Here is a 14655-nt window from a genome sequence, read left to right on the forward strand (position 1 = left end):
TTTTCCTTCGCAACACGCGACGCGAAGACACGAACACGCCGTGTGGAGAAATCTTCGTTCATCTGGAAAATCGTTTCGCTTCCGCCGTCGCCACCTTCCCTTCCCCCTTCACCTCATCTCATCGAGCCTTCACCTTTCTAGCCCTAGCCCAACCGGAAGGCGGATATCGCAGCGCACAAGCCATTCCGCAAGCAACGGGAGAGAGAGAGTAGCACATACTGTGTGTGTGTGTGTCCGTATCCCGCAACGATGTGACATCCGCGCTGGAGTGGTGCTGGTGAGGGAAGGACTAGCGAGATAACGACGGTGCGAAACCGACCGGAAATGGGGCGCATGGGGTCCGCGGTGGAAAACGAGATTTTATTTGCTTATAAGTAGTTTATATTATATCGTCATCCGTGCATTTCTCTCCCACCGTCTCCCACCCCCTTCCCCGCACCAGATGAAGGTAGGGGGTTCTCCTTTTTTTGTATGTATGTCTATTGAACGCGCGTGCGAGAGAGAGAGCAGGAGGCAAAAAGGAAAGGAGGAAACGGAAATCTGACATCGTGTAGTCAAAGGAATCAAACCTGCCGCGGCCCACCTGCCTCGGACGCCTGCCAACCTGGAATGGCAGGAGGGGGGGGGGGGGAGTTTTCCCCCCCCCGAAACGCAGGCAGCGTGGGCCGGGGTAAGAGTTCTCTGAACGGTATCCTTAAAAAAAAAAAAATGGGAGATGATGGGAAGCAAAAGTTTGTGGGGTGGGTAGCGGGCGGAGGGCGGTTGGGGGATGTGATCGAAAAATCGCGAGAAGAGAGAGAGAGAGAGCTCAAGCTCGTGGGGTGGGGGGACTCGTAACTGGCCGATTTGGTAACCGGATTTCGGACGCTTCAAAATGGTGGGTTGGTGGGGGAGGGGAGACAGGGAGGGATGCTGTGGAATGTCCTGGTGCATGACGGAGAAGTGCATGAACCCTTTCCGGGTGTTCCACTGGACGCTTCCGGTTCTGGGTTGAAGTTATGTTAGTTTATGTTTTTTTTTTCCTCATCTAATGTCGTTTTTCGTGTTCGGCTAATAAGGAACGCGTGGGTGTGGGTGGTTCACCGGGGGGGGGGGGGGACCGGCGTAGAAAAGTGCAGGAGCCAGGAGCCGCAAGCCGATGTCGCCGAGGCCATCGCCATATCGGTTTGATTGCGAGCGACGACGAAAGCGAAGCGGAACGAGAGACCAAACCAAAAAAAATCATAAATATGTTCCAACAAAATCGAAACCGCCCTGCGCCAAGTCCCCCAACCACCCGGCCCCCACCCCTTCCACCCCGCGAGTGAATAATGGGGAAAGTTTGTGGCGCGCGCCGGGGTGAGGTCGTCGGGGTCCGGCAGAGATTGTGTTCCGTTCGGTCGCGCGGTCTGCTCCGAGCCAGGACAAGTGGGTGGGGGTGAGTGGGAGTGCGCTTTGCGGTATGGGGTGTCCAGGGCACCGTGGGGGTTGAGGGAGGCGTGAGGGTGGGATCGTGGGGCTTGCGAAATGATAATTCGAATGTAAATTCCTTGCGCCTCAAAGAAAAGCGACCACCCCGTCCACTGCTAGTGTCCGGGTCCGGGGAAGGCTGTGGAAGTGTGTGAGAGTAATGGGGTTTAGAAGAGGAAAAGTCGGAAAAAAACCCCGGGAGCAGCGGCGCACCCTCCACGGGACGTCATCGTCCCGTCCCGTGAAGCAGGACGAGGTTGCGATGGGACTGGCCATACTCCCAGCACTTTTTATGCTCGGGTGGGGTTCGCGAGGGGGGGGGGGGCGCGGGGCACGGGGTGCGATCATGTGGTGCACTTGGCCGGGTGGGCCGCCGGGTGCTGGGGTGCACGATGGCAAGAAAATGTAAATTTATGTTGCTGCTGCTATTTGTGGGGGGCGCGAGGCTCGTGGATGCTTGATGGCGGGTTGGCAGGGTCGGCGGCGAGGGGGGCGCGATTTTCTAGCTTGAGTGTCGGGGGTGGTTGTGGAGCGTGCGCTCCCCACCCACTCCCCTCCCTGCTCGGTTGCGGTTCGATTTCCGAAAACGTCGGCGCACGCCTTTGTCGCCGCGGAGAGAAGTGTGTGATCTTTTCTTCTCCCCAAAAAGGGTTGTGGCAAAGCGGGGGGTGGGGTGGGTGGGTGAAGGAGAAGGGTGTTGATTTTAGTGTTTCCGCTTGTTTCCGCTGGTGCTGTACCGCTCGTGCTACATCATCAACACCGTCGTCGGCCGCTCACGGCTCCCACGGCGCGGAAAAAATAAATAAAACTCAAACCACACACACACACACACACACCCAAGGGACGTTCGAGGATTTAGATACCCCTTTCCGGTCTGTCCCTCGTGGGGCTGCAGATGTTTTCTGCCATCGCGCCACGCCGCCATTCGGGTCGATCTCCAACCGCTAGTTCTCGCTCTCTCTCTCTCTTTCTCTCTCTCTCTGTCTCTCTCTCTCTCTCTTGTTCTCTCTCTCTCTCTCTCTCGCTCTCTCTCTAAAACCCAATCCAAAGTTGTCACAACGGGACGCGATTGGAGAGAGCGGATGGCATTAAACCCGTTTGCTTCAGCCAAACGGCTGTAAAGTAGTTGATGTGGTGGGCCCTAGAAGGAAGCAGGGGGCACGAGGCACGTGTACAGAAGAGTGGGGCTGGTGGGTGGTGCCAACAAACCAACATTATGTTGTTTCCGTTGGGAACATAGGGACGTGGACGGAATATTTTCCGCTTTTCTCCACACTATTCCCATAGCCGAGCCGATTGGATCCGGCAAGGACACGCCGAGAGTGCGTGCCTGTGTGTGTGTGTGTATGCAGTAAAAGAAAAACGATCACACCCCAGCCTCCCCCGGGGGGGTCTCCAGTGGGCAGGAAGGCGAGGCGTAACGGCGATCGAATGAGGTGCCAAACTTGCACCGAGCCACGTGCACCGGACCCGCACCGTGGTCATGTAGCGTGCCGCGCAGCATAAGTATGTAATTGTTTATGAGCAGCGGCCACCCAATGCGCCCGATTTTACGATTGATTCAAATCGGTCAGCAAGAAATCAGCAGAATTCGCTCGAGATTTCGGTCTCGAATGAAAGGCACTTCATTTACTTATCAGGTGAAATTACCGTATGAAAGTAGATTGTGTAAACAGCTGGCTCTAGCTGTCAATTTGGTCCTCCTAATTACGCTTTGTTGTCAACATTACCCTGTTTTGACATCCGGCAAATGGTTTTATGTAAAAAAAAAGAAATTTAGTTTGCAGCTTATCTTTGAAGAGGTTAGAGGACCATGTCGACTTTTGTGCCTGAAAAAACCTTGCGGCTAACGGCTAACGGATCAGCTAGATGTGTCCCAATACGCCATTGCCCCAAGTCCGGGTTAGTCCTGGAAAACCGATCAACTTCGACTGTAAAAGCAGCTCGATTCGGCAAAAATACGGGACACGGATTGGTTGAGCAGAGTACTTCGATTCCTACGAGGAAGTGGATTGATGACCAATTGGCCATAATTTGATGACCAATTGGTTTGCTTCAAAAGACGAAGAATTCTTTGACGGCGTGGAATCCACGATTTAGCTGAGAGATGTGGGAGAAATGTACAGGGTGTTTCATCACAATACTTACTATTTCAATGTTCAATAGCTCCGCCATTTGTCAGTCGACTGTGACAAATGAACAAAATTTATTTATTGTACAGAATGCCGTTTGTTAACAATTCACCCAGAATACAATATATATCAAATGACCGCCTCCATTAGACACACAAAAAGCGGCCTTTTTTGGGTACTTTTCATTGTATTTGACAACATTTCGGTAATAGACAACGTAATAACAGCAATTTCTGTTGTGATGTTAGCTTTCAGTTCTTCAATGACTTTCCGTTGGCTGGCATAAACCTTACTCTTCGAATAGCCCCACAGTAAGAAGTCAGAATAAATTCGGTATTAATAATTACGCACAGTTTTTACAGCTTTCACAGTTGAACGATTATTTTCAATGTAGAGCGCTACAATTTAAGGCGTCAGCACACAGCCGAAGTTCGTTTCGGAAATGACATTTCGGAACGTCAACACGCGTTGTCTTGCATTGGATTGTACGGGACACTTCACACCGGCAACGGCGTCAAGTTACGCCGTCGAAAGTAAAATTCATAAAATAGACAGCCTTGGGTTCGCAAATTTGTCAAGGTTCGTATAGTTGGAGGTGTGGTGGTTGGGGCGAAATATTTCGGGCTGTTTTGTTTTTTGACAGATTATTTGTGTTTATATTTACAAGTTCAAGATTAATTGAGTTTTGATGCGAGAATTAAAACAGTTTTATGATGAATTTGTGTTTGAACTACAAGTAATAATTAAGTTAAAATTGCTTGTGATACAAAAAACCTCAATTAAGTAGTCTTCGATTAGTTTTAAAATACACAAGGTGTGTCAATGTTTTCCCCCGAACGACAGGGCGAAATACTTTTCTCTTGACGTTCCCAAATTCGGCACATTGGTGTGAAGGCGTCGAAGAAGCGGTCGGTCGGTCCCAAATTTCAGTCCGCTGTCTGCAGAGCGCTTTAAGGTCGCTGTTTTACCGCAAATTGATCCATGACTAAACTGGCCTAGAGTGAAGTTTTAGAATCTGGCCAATTTGTTCAAATAGCGAAGTTATTCAGCATTTAAACAGTTGGATCGTGATGGAACATCCTGTATATCTGGCGATGGCACATACTTTGAATAAAATAGACTTTACCATTACATGTCTCTGCTATAGTGGAAGCTGTCCAAATCCGGCCAAATTTTACACGGTTCTTCGGTTCTCGGCTTTTTGCACATCTCGGTGTTACGGTTCGGTTACTTCTGAGAGCCGCCTGAGGTAGAGTGTCCTAATGGTTCGTATCAACTAAAGTTTTGCACTCAAGTTGATGCACTGTCTGACGTCTTTCGCACCGAAATCGATGGATCGATGCCGCGCTGACGTGCCCAGTAGTTGGGTTGTGGCTTGTGAAATGTGCTGCACCATCAAATGCACCGCTTCACCAGCCTCATAGTGGATCCAACTTTATATTATGTAAATACAAAACTACCAAAACCACCCCCCGGTATAGACGGATGCTGCCGTGGAGTTTGCGAAATCGATTTGAAGATTAATCTCAGGGACAATCAGACAGAAAGCGAGCGAGGGGGATGGCTACGGGTGGGTTTTGTAGCGGAAAGGATGATGCAACGAAGAAAAGAGTTGCCGGTGTTGCCGGAAAACTCAAAACAGTGACGGAACGGAAACGGAACTAGGCAACAAATTGGTGCAGAAAAGTAAACAAAACAAAGCAGAAAACATGGCGAAATGCCCGCGGGAAGTTAAAGCTAAATGCAAATGCTGGATGCAAAAATGCGGCGCCAAAACTTTGTCGAGACGCGGCGGAGTTCCTGTGTTCCTCGCGCCTCGCGGTTCCCTCGGCTTCCTCGCCCGGCCGCCAAACTCTTCGGAGCCAAACTTCGGAGCCGGGCGCAAGCGGCGTGAAATCTCGCTCTTCATCATACGTAATTATCTGGCAAACAGACGGTCGGGGGCCCCATCTCATGGTCCCGGGACTTTCCGGACTTTTCTTTCAGCCGCGGCCGCCGCGGCTCCCGTTACATTCCGCCGACGGGCCATGGTCGCGGCTGTCATGTCCCCAGGAGCGGAGTGGCAGGAGTTGTTTCGATTGTGCGGCCAATGGGCCAGTGCCGAAGGCGGACAAACAAAAACCGGAAAAGGGCCCCGAAAACGTGGTGCCAGCGCAAGCGGGCACTTGAAATATCTGTGTGTGTGTGTGCTTCGTCAAAAAAGGTAGCCAGGGGAGCAAATAGTTACATTTAATTTAAAAGTTTTCCCTTTTTGGCGCCGAACAACGGTAACTGGACTTTACGTTCGGTTTGCGTTGATGCACACAGTTCACGGTTTGTTCGATAGTGAAACAGAGCAAATAATTGCGGTGCAATTAGTTCTACAAATGAGCAGTTCGTATAAGTTTACAAATCAGCGTGTCGTCTGAGAAGAGGAACAAAGCGAGCCAATATGCCACTGGTGGGGTATTTAGAAATGTGAACTCAACAATTAAAAACAAAATGACCGAGATACAAGAAATCGAAATAAAATAACATCGAACAAGGAAATCTTTGACAAAACAAGGCGAAACACACATGAGCTGTTGAGAGTAGAATCGTTAACGAAATAGTTATAAGGTCTGGCTGTTCAAGAAAGGTCGCAGAAAGGATCTCTCCAACTACCGTTGCGCAAAGCCAATAAATAAATCAATAAATCAATAAATAAATTAATAAAAATAAATAAATTAATTAATGAATCAATAATACTTCTTAAATGTCTTGTGCGTTAATGAGCGAAACATGCAAAACAAGAATCAGAAAAAGCCTCCAACGTACACTCCACATGAGCCGGTCAAAGAACTTACAATTGAAACAACTCAAATGGTGCATAATCAAATCAAACAGCGCACCAATTTGTCCCCAATGAAAGACAGTCAGTGAAAGATCCTTGTAGCACAAAAAACATTGCAAAACAGGGCTTCAAAAGCGCAGCTAGCACAAACAACAACAAACCGTAGGAACCAGGCCCCCAGGTCAGCTCCAGGTCCTCCACAACTGTCCGTCCGTGAGTCCGACCGACCGTCGGACCAACAATTGGACCAAACGACAAATTGTCACAATCGGTTATTAATGGGCGCGCCCCAAAGCAAAGGACGATTAATTGATAAGTCAACCGCCGTCAACCGATTAGTGTTGTGGGGGGCGTTGGGCCCTAGCCCTAGCAAAAAGCGCAAACTGACGGACGGCCTCCCGAAAAAGGACATTTCTTCTCTTTCTCTCTCTCTCTCTCGCGCGCGCTCTCTCTCTCTCTCTCTCTCTCTCTCTACCTTTGAAACCTCTACAGTTGGCCAAGTTAGCAAGTTTCTGCGTATTTTAATTGGCTGTTTTCAGTTGCATCCTTTGGAGGTCCCTCGGTGGTGCTGCCATTTTTTTTTGTCTGCTGTTGTCGTTTGTTCGTCGACTGCAATCCAGTGGGTTGGGTGAGTGGGTCGCCCGTAGGATGCGCTGCGCCCAACGGCAGTCGAAGTCGGAGGAAGCAGAACGGCGACCGCTGCCCAAGGACTGGGGGGTGACACAAGAGGGAGGGGGGGGGGGGGCCGCCACCCTTTATCCCCCCACCGTACCACATACCCCCACACACTACCTTCCATGCCTTCCTTGGCTGCACGAACATCCTTTTTCCCGGGGTATCCGGGGCCGGTCTCCTGCAACAACAGGACATCGAACAGGATATGAGCTCCGCACCGGTGGATCCCGGTCGGGAGCGGAAGGTAAGGAAGTCACCCACCGCACCCGTTTCCTTCTCCACTCCCCACCCACCCCTTTGAAGAAGGGTGCCCCCGTGATTCGGGGGAGGCGCTAAAATGTGTGACGATTCCTGGGCAATGATAAAGTTGTGGTCCTTCGTCCTTGCCCCACAGAGGAACGGCCCCCTACCTCATCCATGCAAGTAACTGTGTGTGTGTGTGTGTGTTCTTAGAGACCCGCCGGCCAGCCGGCAATTGGCGCGGGTGAATGTCCGGGGAAATATTGTTTAATTAATTTTTCCTGATCCTTGGCCATCGCCAAGGTCCCTTGGACCCGTTCAATGTGCAAGATGGCACACAAAAGATGGCGCCCTGCCCTGCCAGCCCATCCTTTCGCCACGTTTCACGGTATTCCCACAAAAAGGATAACAAAGCAAACAAAGAAAAAACCAAAAACCGGTGGGCCAATAAATAGAGGAACACACCGGCCCCGGCCACCGTCTGCCGTCTTCCGGGGTCCCCCCGTGGCCCGTTCGCGTGGCACCATTTTCCGGGCGCATTTCCGGTTCCGGCGGGTGGGGGTGTGGATGCTGTTTGGTCTATGCACCAAACGACACACCGATTTGTCGGGCGCGGGCCTTGGCACCATTCGCACTCGGGCGGGCGTTTCAGGGGGCGGGGTGGTGCCGTGTTGTGATTTTATGTGCGGCACGGTGTGTGTGTGTGTGTGTGTGTGTTGCTCGTTGTTGGCCCATGAACAGCATGAATATTAATTCGCGGCGTCGGCGGAGGCCACCACGTCGGCACGTCGGAACACTTTCGTCCTTTTTTGCGTCGTCTCCAAGGAATTCCGTGCCCCGTGGTGGTGGTGGTGAAAATTTACCGTCGAGCAAATGGCACGCCACTTTCCACCACAAACCTCTAACACCTCACCTCACCCACAGGCCGATCGCTCGGCTGCCAACTGTATCTTTGCGCAAAGGACCCGCTGCACTTCCGGAATGTCCGAAAAAACAGCCCACAAAACCCCGCCGGGGGGGTTGCACGTGACGGAGAGAAGGGTCGGCGGAAAATTTGAGGGGGGGGTGAGGGACGGGGGGGAGGCTCAAAGGTTTTCCGGTTCGCTGCGGAAGTCAAAGTGTGGCGCATACCAAAAGCAGCAGCAGCAGCAGCAGCAGACCGGGTGGACATTCCCCGCGTGTGTCACGTCGAACTCATTGACACCCAGCCGTACCAACACCACCCCTCTCACCCCCACGTCCTGCTCGTGACCCCACGCGGGTGAGGGGGGGTCGTGGGAAAGCGCAATAATAATGAGCAGAAATTATTCATCGCCATAAATAATTCTGCCGCGAAGCTGGCCGGCCTGCCGGCCGTGCCAACAACCACGCCTCCTCCTCCCACCCCACTCTCTACAGCCCCCCCCTACCAGGACGTGGAGGGCGTGTGCGGGGGTCTTCGGCAACTCGATTGCGGTTTGGCGATTATCCATGATCTGATGCTCCCGGCGGCGGCGGCGGCGGCGGCGGCGGCGGCGGCGGCGGCGGCGCCATCGCGTCCGGTTTTACTCTTTGTGCGGGGTGTGCGTTGTGGTGTCAGGTGTTGCTGGGCCACCCCTCCCCACCTTCCCCACCACCCTCCCCGTTCGATGGAGGCGTGCAGGTTCCGAAGGATGCTCTTCCGGGATGCTGCTGTTCGGATCGGCCGGCCAGGGGCCATTCGCTTCGCTTCGTCCGCTCGCTCTCCCGCCGGACAACCGTCCCATTTCCCGTTGGTTGTCAGTCAATTAGGGGCCACCAACCCCCCTCCCTCACCCCCCTTCGCAAACCCGGGTGACGGCTGCCGGCAGCCGGAGACGGAGTGTTTACAGAGTGCGCGGTGCGCGTGCAAACAAGTGTAACGCAAACTCGCCCGGGTCCTGGCCGACCGGCGTGTAAAGTTGCGAACCACCCAGTCAGATAAGCACCAGCGGACCCACCTGCAGCACCACCTGCAGCACCACATGCCCCCCCCCCCCCCCCCCCCCCCCCCCTCCCATCAAGGAACTGATCTGGAGGTGGTCCGACACTGAATCTGGTAAGCTGTTCCAATTCGTCAGTATTTAAGAAACTAATTATCCTAATCAATACCAGGGCGGGAAGGGGGGGGGGGGGTCGAGAAAGCGACCCAGAAAGAGAGAGTGCGAGAGAGAGAGAGAGAGAGCGATATTGAGAGCCAGGGAAGCCCGGGGCTTCCACCTACCATCGAAGGAAGTTCGTCGTTTGTCGTCCGGCGAAGCCCACCGGAAACGTGGGCAGTGCCGACTCCTGCTGCCGGGGCGGCTGCTGTACCGCGTCGCTGACAGCTGACACCACCCCTGGCCGTGGGTGGGTGAAACGGGCGGCGAATCATTTCATCTTAAGTTTATTTACATAATAATGAGTGTCCCGGCTGGAAGCGGAGCATAAACATTGAAGCGGCCCACCCGGCGGGTTCCACCCACCGACGACCACCAGCTTCCTAATTTTACTCTCCCTCTCTCTCTCTCTCTCTCTCTCTCTTCGCCTGTCTTCCTGGGACCTCCGGGCCCCTCCACCTGGCCTGGACTTTGCGTGAAATGATTTATGTAACCTGTGACCCGGTTGGCCGTCGGGTACTTGCGCGTTGCGCCGGGGCCCCGTGGTAGGGGAGGTGGGAGGCTCTTTCTCTACAATCCCCCCAGTCCCAGCCACCCTTCCGCTTGTCCCAGTGGACCTGTCGGCGACCAGAATAGCAAGACAGGCTCGTCCTGTCCGTCCGCCCGACCATTTGGTGGTTAATTGACTGATCCCGTTGAAGAGCACGGATGCCAATCACTCTCCACCGGGCACACACACACACACACCCAGGTCGACCCAGGTCAGGGCACGTTGATTAATTATCGCACGCGAACGCGAGCGCCAATGAACCCGTTTCGCCGCGCGGTTAGTGTCTAATTAGCAGACGGCGACGGCGGCTTCACCTGACGGGGGGCTTAAGTAGCGCCACAGCGCCACGCCACTGCCCGACGGCGGCCCTGGTGTGTGGGGCTGCGTGGCCGCACGCCGGCCGGCCCGGCTGGCCAAGAGTTCGAATCCCGTCCGCGCCCGCTCATTACATCCACTTTTGAAAACGATCGCTTCATCGTTCAATAACCGATGACCGACCGTGCGTCGTAGGAGGAGAGCTTTAAGGGCGGGTTCACACGCAACGATTTGATTGCAACTTTTTGATCTGCGCAGATCAAAGTCGTTATCGGATCGTAGCAATCTGTGGACGCTACGATTTCATAACGATTTGCAACCGCTGATCCGATACGATACGTTTGTGCTCAGTGTTGTCGAAACAGCCATGGAAGAAACACTGTGTTGGTCTGCCTTGGCACAGTGTGTTTTGGTGAAAAAGCAAAAAATACTTATCCAAGAGCCAAGAGTACCTATCGGTCACAGTGGTAGAGAAAAAAAGGATTTTAAAGCGAAGCAATTATTCTCACGTTGAACTTTTGCCTTAAACACTTTTAAATCAACATGTCAAACCGCCATCAGCACACGCACACATGTGTGGACAGATATTAATGCTCCTTTGGCTAAGATTTCCTAGATCTGCGTCGATGGTCGACAACGACCAAAATCGGTTCAATTGCAATCGGTGCAAATCGGTGCAATCGGTGCAGTCTACACGCTACGATTTGGTCTGTGCGATGTGATTGCACAGATCAAAGTAGCAGTCAAATCGTTGCGTGTGGACCGGCCTTTAGACAGAGTGTGCGCTCAGGTCTGCGATGGAATCGTGTGAAACAGGATTGCTCAAGAAGACACTAAACGACACCCAGTTTGTTGTTGCGTCCTGTCTGCGTTGCGGAGAAGGTACCAGGTCAAAAGCTAGTGCCACACGAAGCATAAAACCGAGCGTGAAAGCAATCTGTAATGCCAAATCGTTTTCGCTTCGTGTGCCAGGTAATAACTCCGCCATTTTTTTTCGATTTTGACAAATCAATCAAGTTCTTAAATGTCAATGTATGCCATTTTAGTCATGGAGCAATTTACGGTAAAACAGCTGACTGAAATTGTAGCGCTCTACATTGAAAACAATGGTTCAACTATGAAAACTGTGAAAACAGTGCGTGCTTATTGTTGCCGAATTTTTTTTCACTTTATTTCTGTGGGGCTATTCAAAAAGTAAGGTTTATGCCAGCCAACCGAAGACTATTGAAGAACTAAAAGCAAATATCACAGCGGAAATTGCTGCTATTACGCCCGAAATGTTGTCAAAAACAATGAAAAATGCCCAACAAAGGGCCGCTTTTTGTGTGTCTAATGGAGGCGGTCATTTGAACGATATTGTATTCTGAGTAAATTATCAACAAACGGCATCCTATACCCTTAACAAATCTTGTTCATTTATCAAAATCGACTAAAAAATGGCGGAGTTATTTGACGTTTCAATCTCTAAGTCTTAATGGAACACCCTGTACATTATCCTCTGTTTGTAAACAAACCGTTTGCAAACAGTGTTTACGCTCGGTTTTACACTTGGTTTTACGTCTCCGCGGACGTACCAGGGGTGTTCGTTGAGAATGAGACTGTTAAAAAGATAGCTTTACCTGTCGATTGGGACTTCCCAATTTAGCGGTTCATTCATCATTACCTTGTTTTGATATCAGGTAAATGAGTTCAGCTCGAAAAATAAATTATTTCGGTGTGCAACCCATCATTTAAAGGGTTAAAGTATGTCAATTTTTGTGCCTGAAAATGACGTTTTGCGGGGATTATTATTTTTCTGCTCCTCTTGAAGAAATCTGCTTCGGAATCGCACCAAATGCTTGTCGGGACTTGTGTTTGGAAGATCGCAGTGCTTTAAGTGGTTTAAAAAATTCCAAAATGGCGATTTTGACTTTACAAAAAAAAAGCGTCGAAGGACTCCAAAAAACGGACTTTCTGATGGGACAGAAAGGTGTGGTGTTTCACAAGCTCCTAAAACCTGATGAAAACGTTAATTCCGATCGCTACTGACAACAAATGATCAATTCGAACCATGCATTGATCGAAAACGACCAAAAAGCCGTTCCTGTTTTCTGAAATGGAGGCGCCTGGTTGCCCGTGGCTGAGGCTTCCATGTCCCCAAAAAACAAAACTGTTTCAGGATACTATCAAATCACTTGGATGGGAGATGCTATTCCTCCCCGCGTTATTCACCAGACTTGGTTCTTTCCGAATATCATTCTTTTTCATCGATGGGACACGTATTGGCTGAGCAGCCCTTCGTTTTCCTACGAGGAAGTCGAAATTGGATGACTAATTAGTTTACTTAAAAAGACGAAGAATTCTTTCGTCTGGGAATCCATGATCTAGCAGAGAGGTAGGAGAAATGTATAGCTAGCGATGGTACATACTTTGAATAAAATAGAAAATCGCATTAAAATTTTATAAACATTTTTTGTATGTTAAAAATAGTCTCATTCTCAACGAACACCCCTGGTATATACACTTTTTGATGTAAACATAAATGATTTGGCATTAGAAATTGGTTTTACGTTCGGTTTTTCGCTTCGTGTAGCTTAAAGCTTGAAAATGGAAATTGTAAACTGAGTGCTCTACCTGTCAATTTTGTCCTCCTCATTTAGCGTTTTTGGCAACATTACCTTGTTTTGACATCAAGCAAAGGATTTTAGATCGAAAAAAAAATTTAGTTTGCAACCGATCTTTGAAAGGGTCCATGACTATGTCGACTTTTGTGCCTGAAAATAGCGTTTTGTGGGGATTTAAAAAGTTTAAAAATGGCAATTTTGACATAACAAGCAAAGAGCGTCGGAGGACTGCAAAAAAAGGACTTTCTGAAGGGACAGAAAGGTGTGATGCATCACAAGCTCCTAAAACCGGGTGAAATCGTTAACTCAGATCGCTACTGACAACAAATGATCAATTTGAACCATGCATTGATCGAAAAACGACCAGAATGCCGTGTCTTCTGGTTCGCCATGGAGGCGCCAGGTGCTCCATGACCTGGCGCCCCGATGACATACAAATCAAAACTGTTTCAGGATACAATCAAACCACTTAGCTGGGAGCTGCTATCCCCTCCGTTGTATTCACCAGACATGGTTTCTTCCGATTATCATTAATTTTCATCGATGGGACACGTATTGGCTGAGCAGCATTTCATTTCTTACGAGGAAGACCAAATTGGAGGACTAATTAGTTTACTTAAAAAGACGAAGAATTCCTTCGTCTGGGAACCCACAATTTAGCGCGGGGATGTGTGAGAAATGTACATCTAGCGATGGCACATACTTTGAATTAAATAGAATTTTTCGTTTCAACGTAATAAATGTTTGCATTTTCATGTTTTAGACCTGCTAGTTCCTTCCTGGGACGTCATGGAGAGGGCTCTTGCCAGTAGCAGCAGCTCGAAGGGATGATCCTTATATAAAACCACACAATAGCGACCTCCCCTCCCCCCGGCGCCCCCAGCATCCTCGGATGCTGATCCAAAGCCATCCCGAGCAACGATGGGGAAATGGCCCTTAATTAGACTAACATGCGTAACGGGTGGCCGGGGTTCGGCCGTGGTGGGTTCGGAGTCGGTCCGGGGGTCTCGGGTCCGGTGTCAATGTCGGTAAGTCCTCAAACCGGTTAGCGTTGTGGGGGTGAGCTGTGTCACTTATCAAAATTTCATCTGACCCGAGAACGTAAACACACCGAGGTCGAGTCCGAGGCTGACCACACACACGCCAACCGAGGCCTAGAGGCCTAGGAAGCTGCCGGCCAACCGTATCGCATCGGCGTGGGTCTGTGCTAACCACAGACCGTGGTCACAAAGTTGCAACAACAACCGGAACGGAACGGACACACGCACACACACATGCGGGGTGTGTGTGTAGTGCCTGCCTCTCGGCCATGTTAACAACCTGTGACCTGCTGAGGCTGAGCACATCTTTCGCCCCACAGGATCGCTCGAATTGCTCGCTTTCTCTTCCTGTCCCTCTTGGATCGGGGTTTGCCGAAGCATCTTAAATTTTAAAACACCTACCAACACACACACACACGATGGTGGATAAGGGGGGAGGGGTAGGGGTGGATAGCGGCAAGTGTGTGGTCAATCGATCAGCTCGCTCGATACACGCTCCGGTGGCTTTCTCGACCACAGAGACTCTCGATGGTTACCAACCAACCGGCCGCCGGGATGAAGTGGATGAGGGGGGTTGGGGAGGAGTAAACAACCCTATCCTCCCCCCATCCCCCACCACGATGGGCCGATGGCACGATGGGTTTAGGTGGGGGGGGGGTTGGGATTTTTTTCCCGTTCCCCAATTTCCCTTTCCGGTTGCGTGTGTGTATGTGTGTGGGAGGGGGTTGCGTCGTGGTTAGACC

At 50.8% G+C, this 14655-nt stretch overlaps 1 protein-coding gene across 1 annotated transcript in view; it reads right to left on the reverse strand.

Moving 5' to 3' along the window:
• Positions 1–13004: 13004 nt before the first annotated feature.
• LOC128277286 (uncharacterized) overlaps positions 13005–14655 on the reverse strand; it is a 61944-nt gene continuing 60293 nt past the window's right edge. Inside the window, exon 6 of the mRNA XM_053015732.1 lies at positions 13005–13022. Coding sequence (XP_052871692.1) covers positions 13005–13022 — 18 coding nt within the window. The remainder of the gene's footprint in view (positions 13023–14655) is intronic.

The sequence above is a fragment of the Anopheles cruzii genome, chromosome X, assembly GCF_943734635.1.
Source record: "Anopheles cruzii chromosome X, idAnoCruzAS_RS32_06, whole genome shotgun sequence".
NCBI lineage: Eukaryota > Metazoa > Arthropoda > Insecta > Diptera > Culicidae > Anopheles > Anopheles cruzii.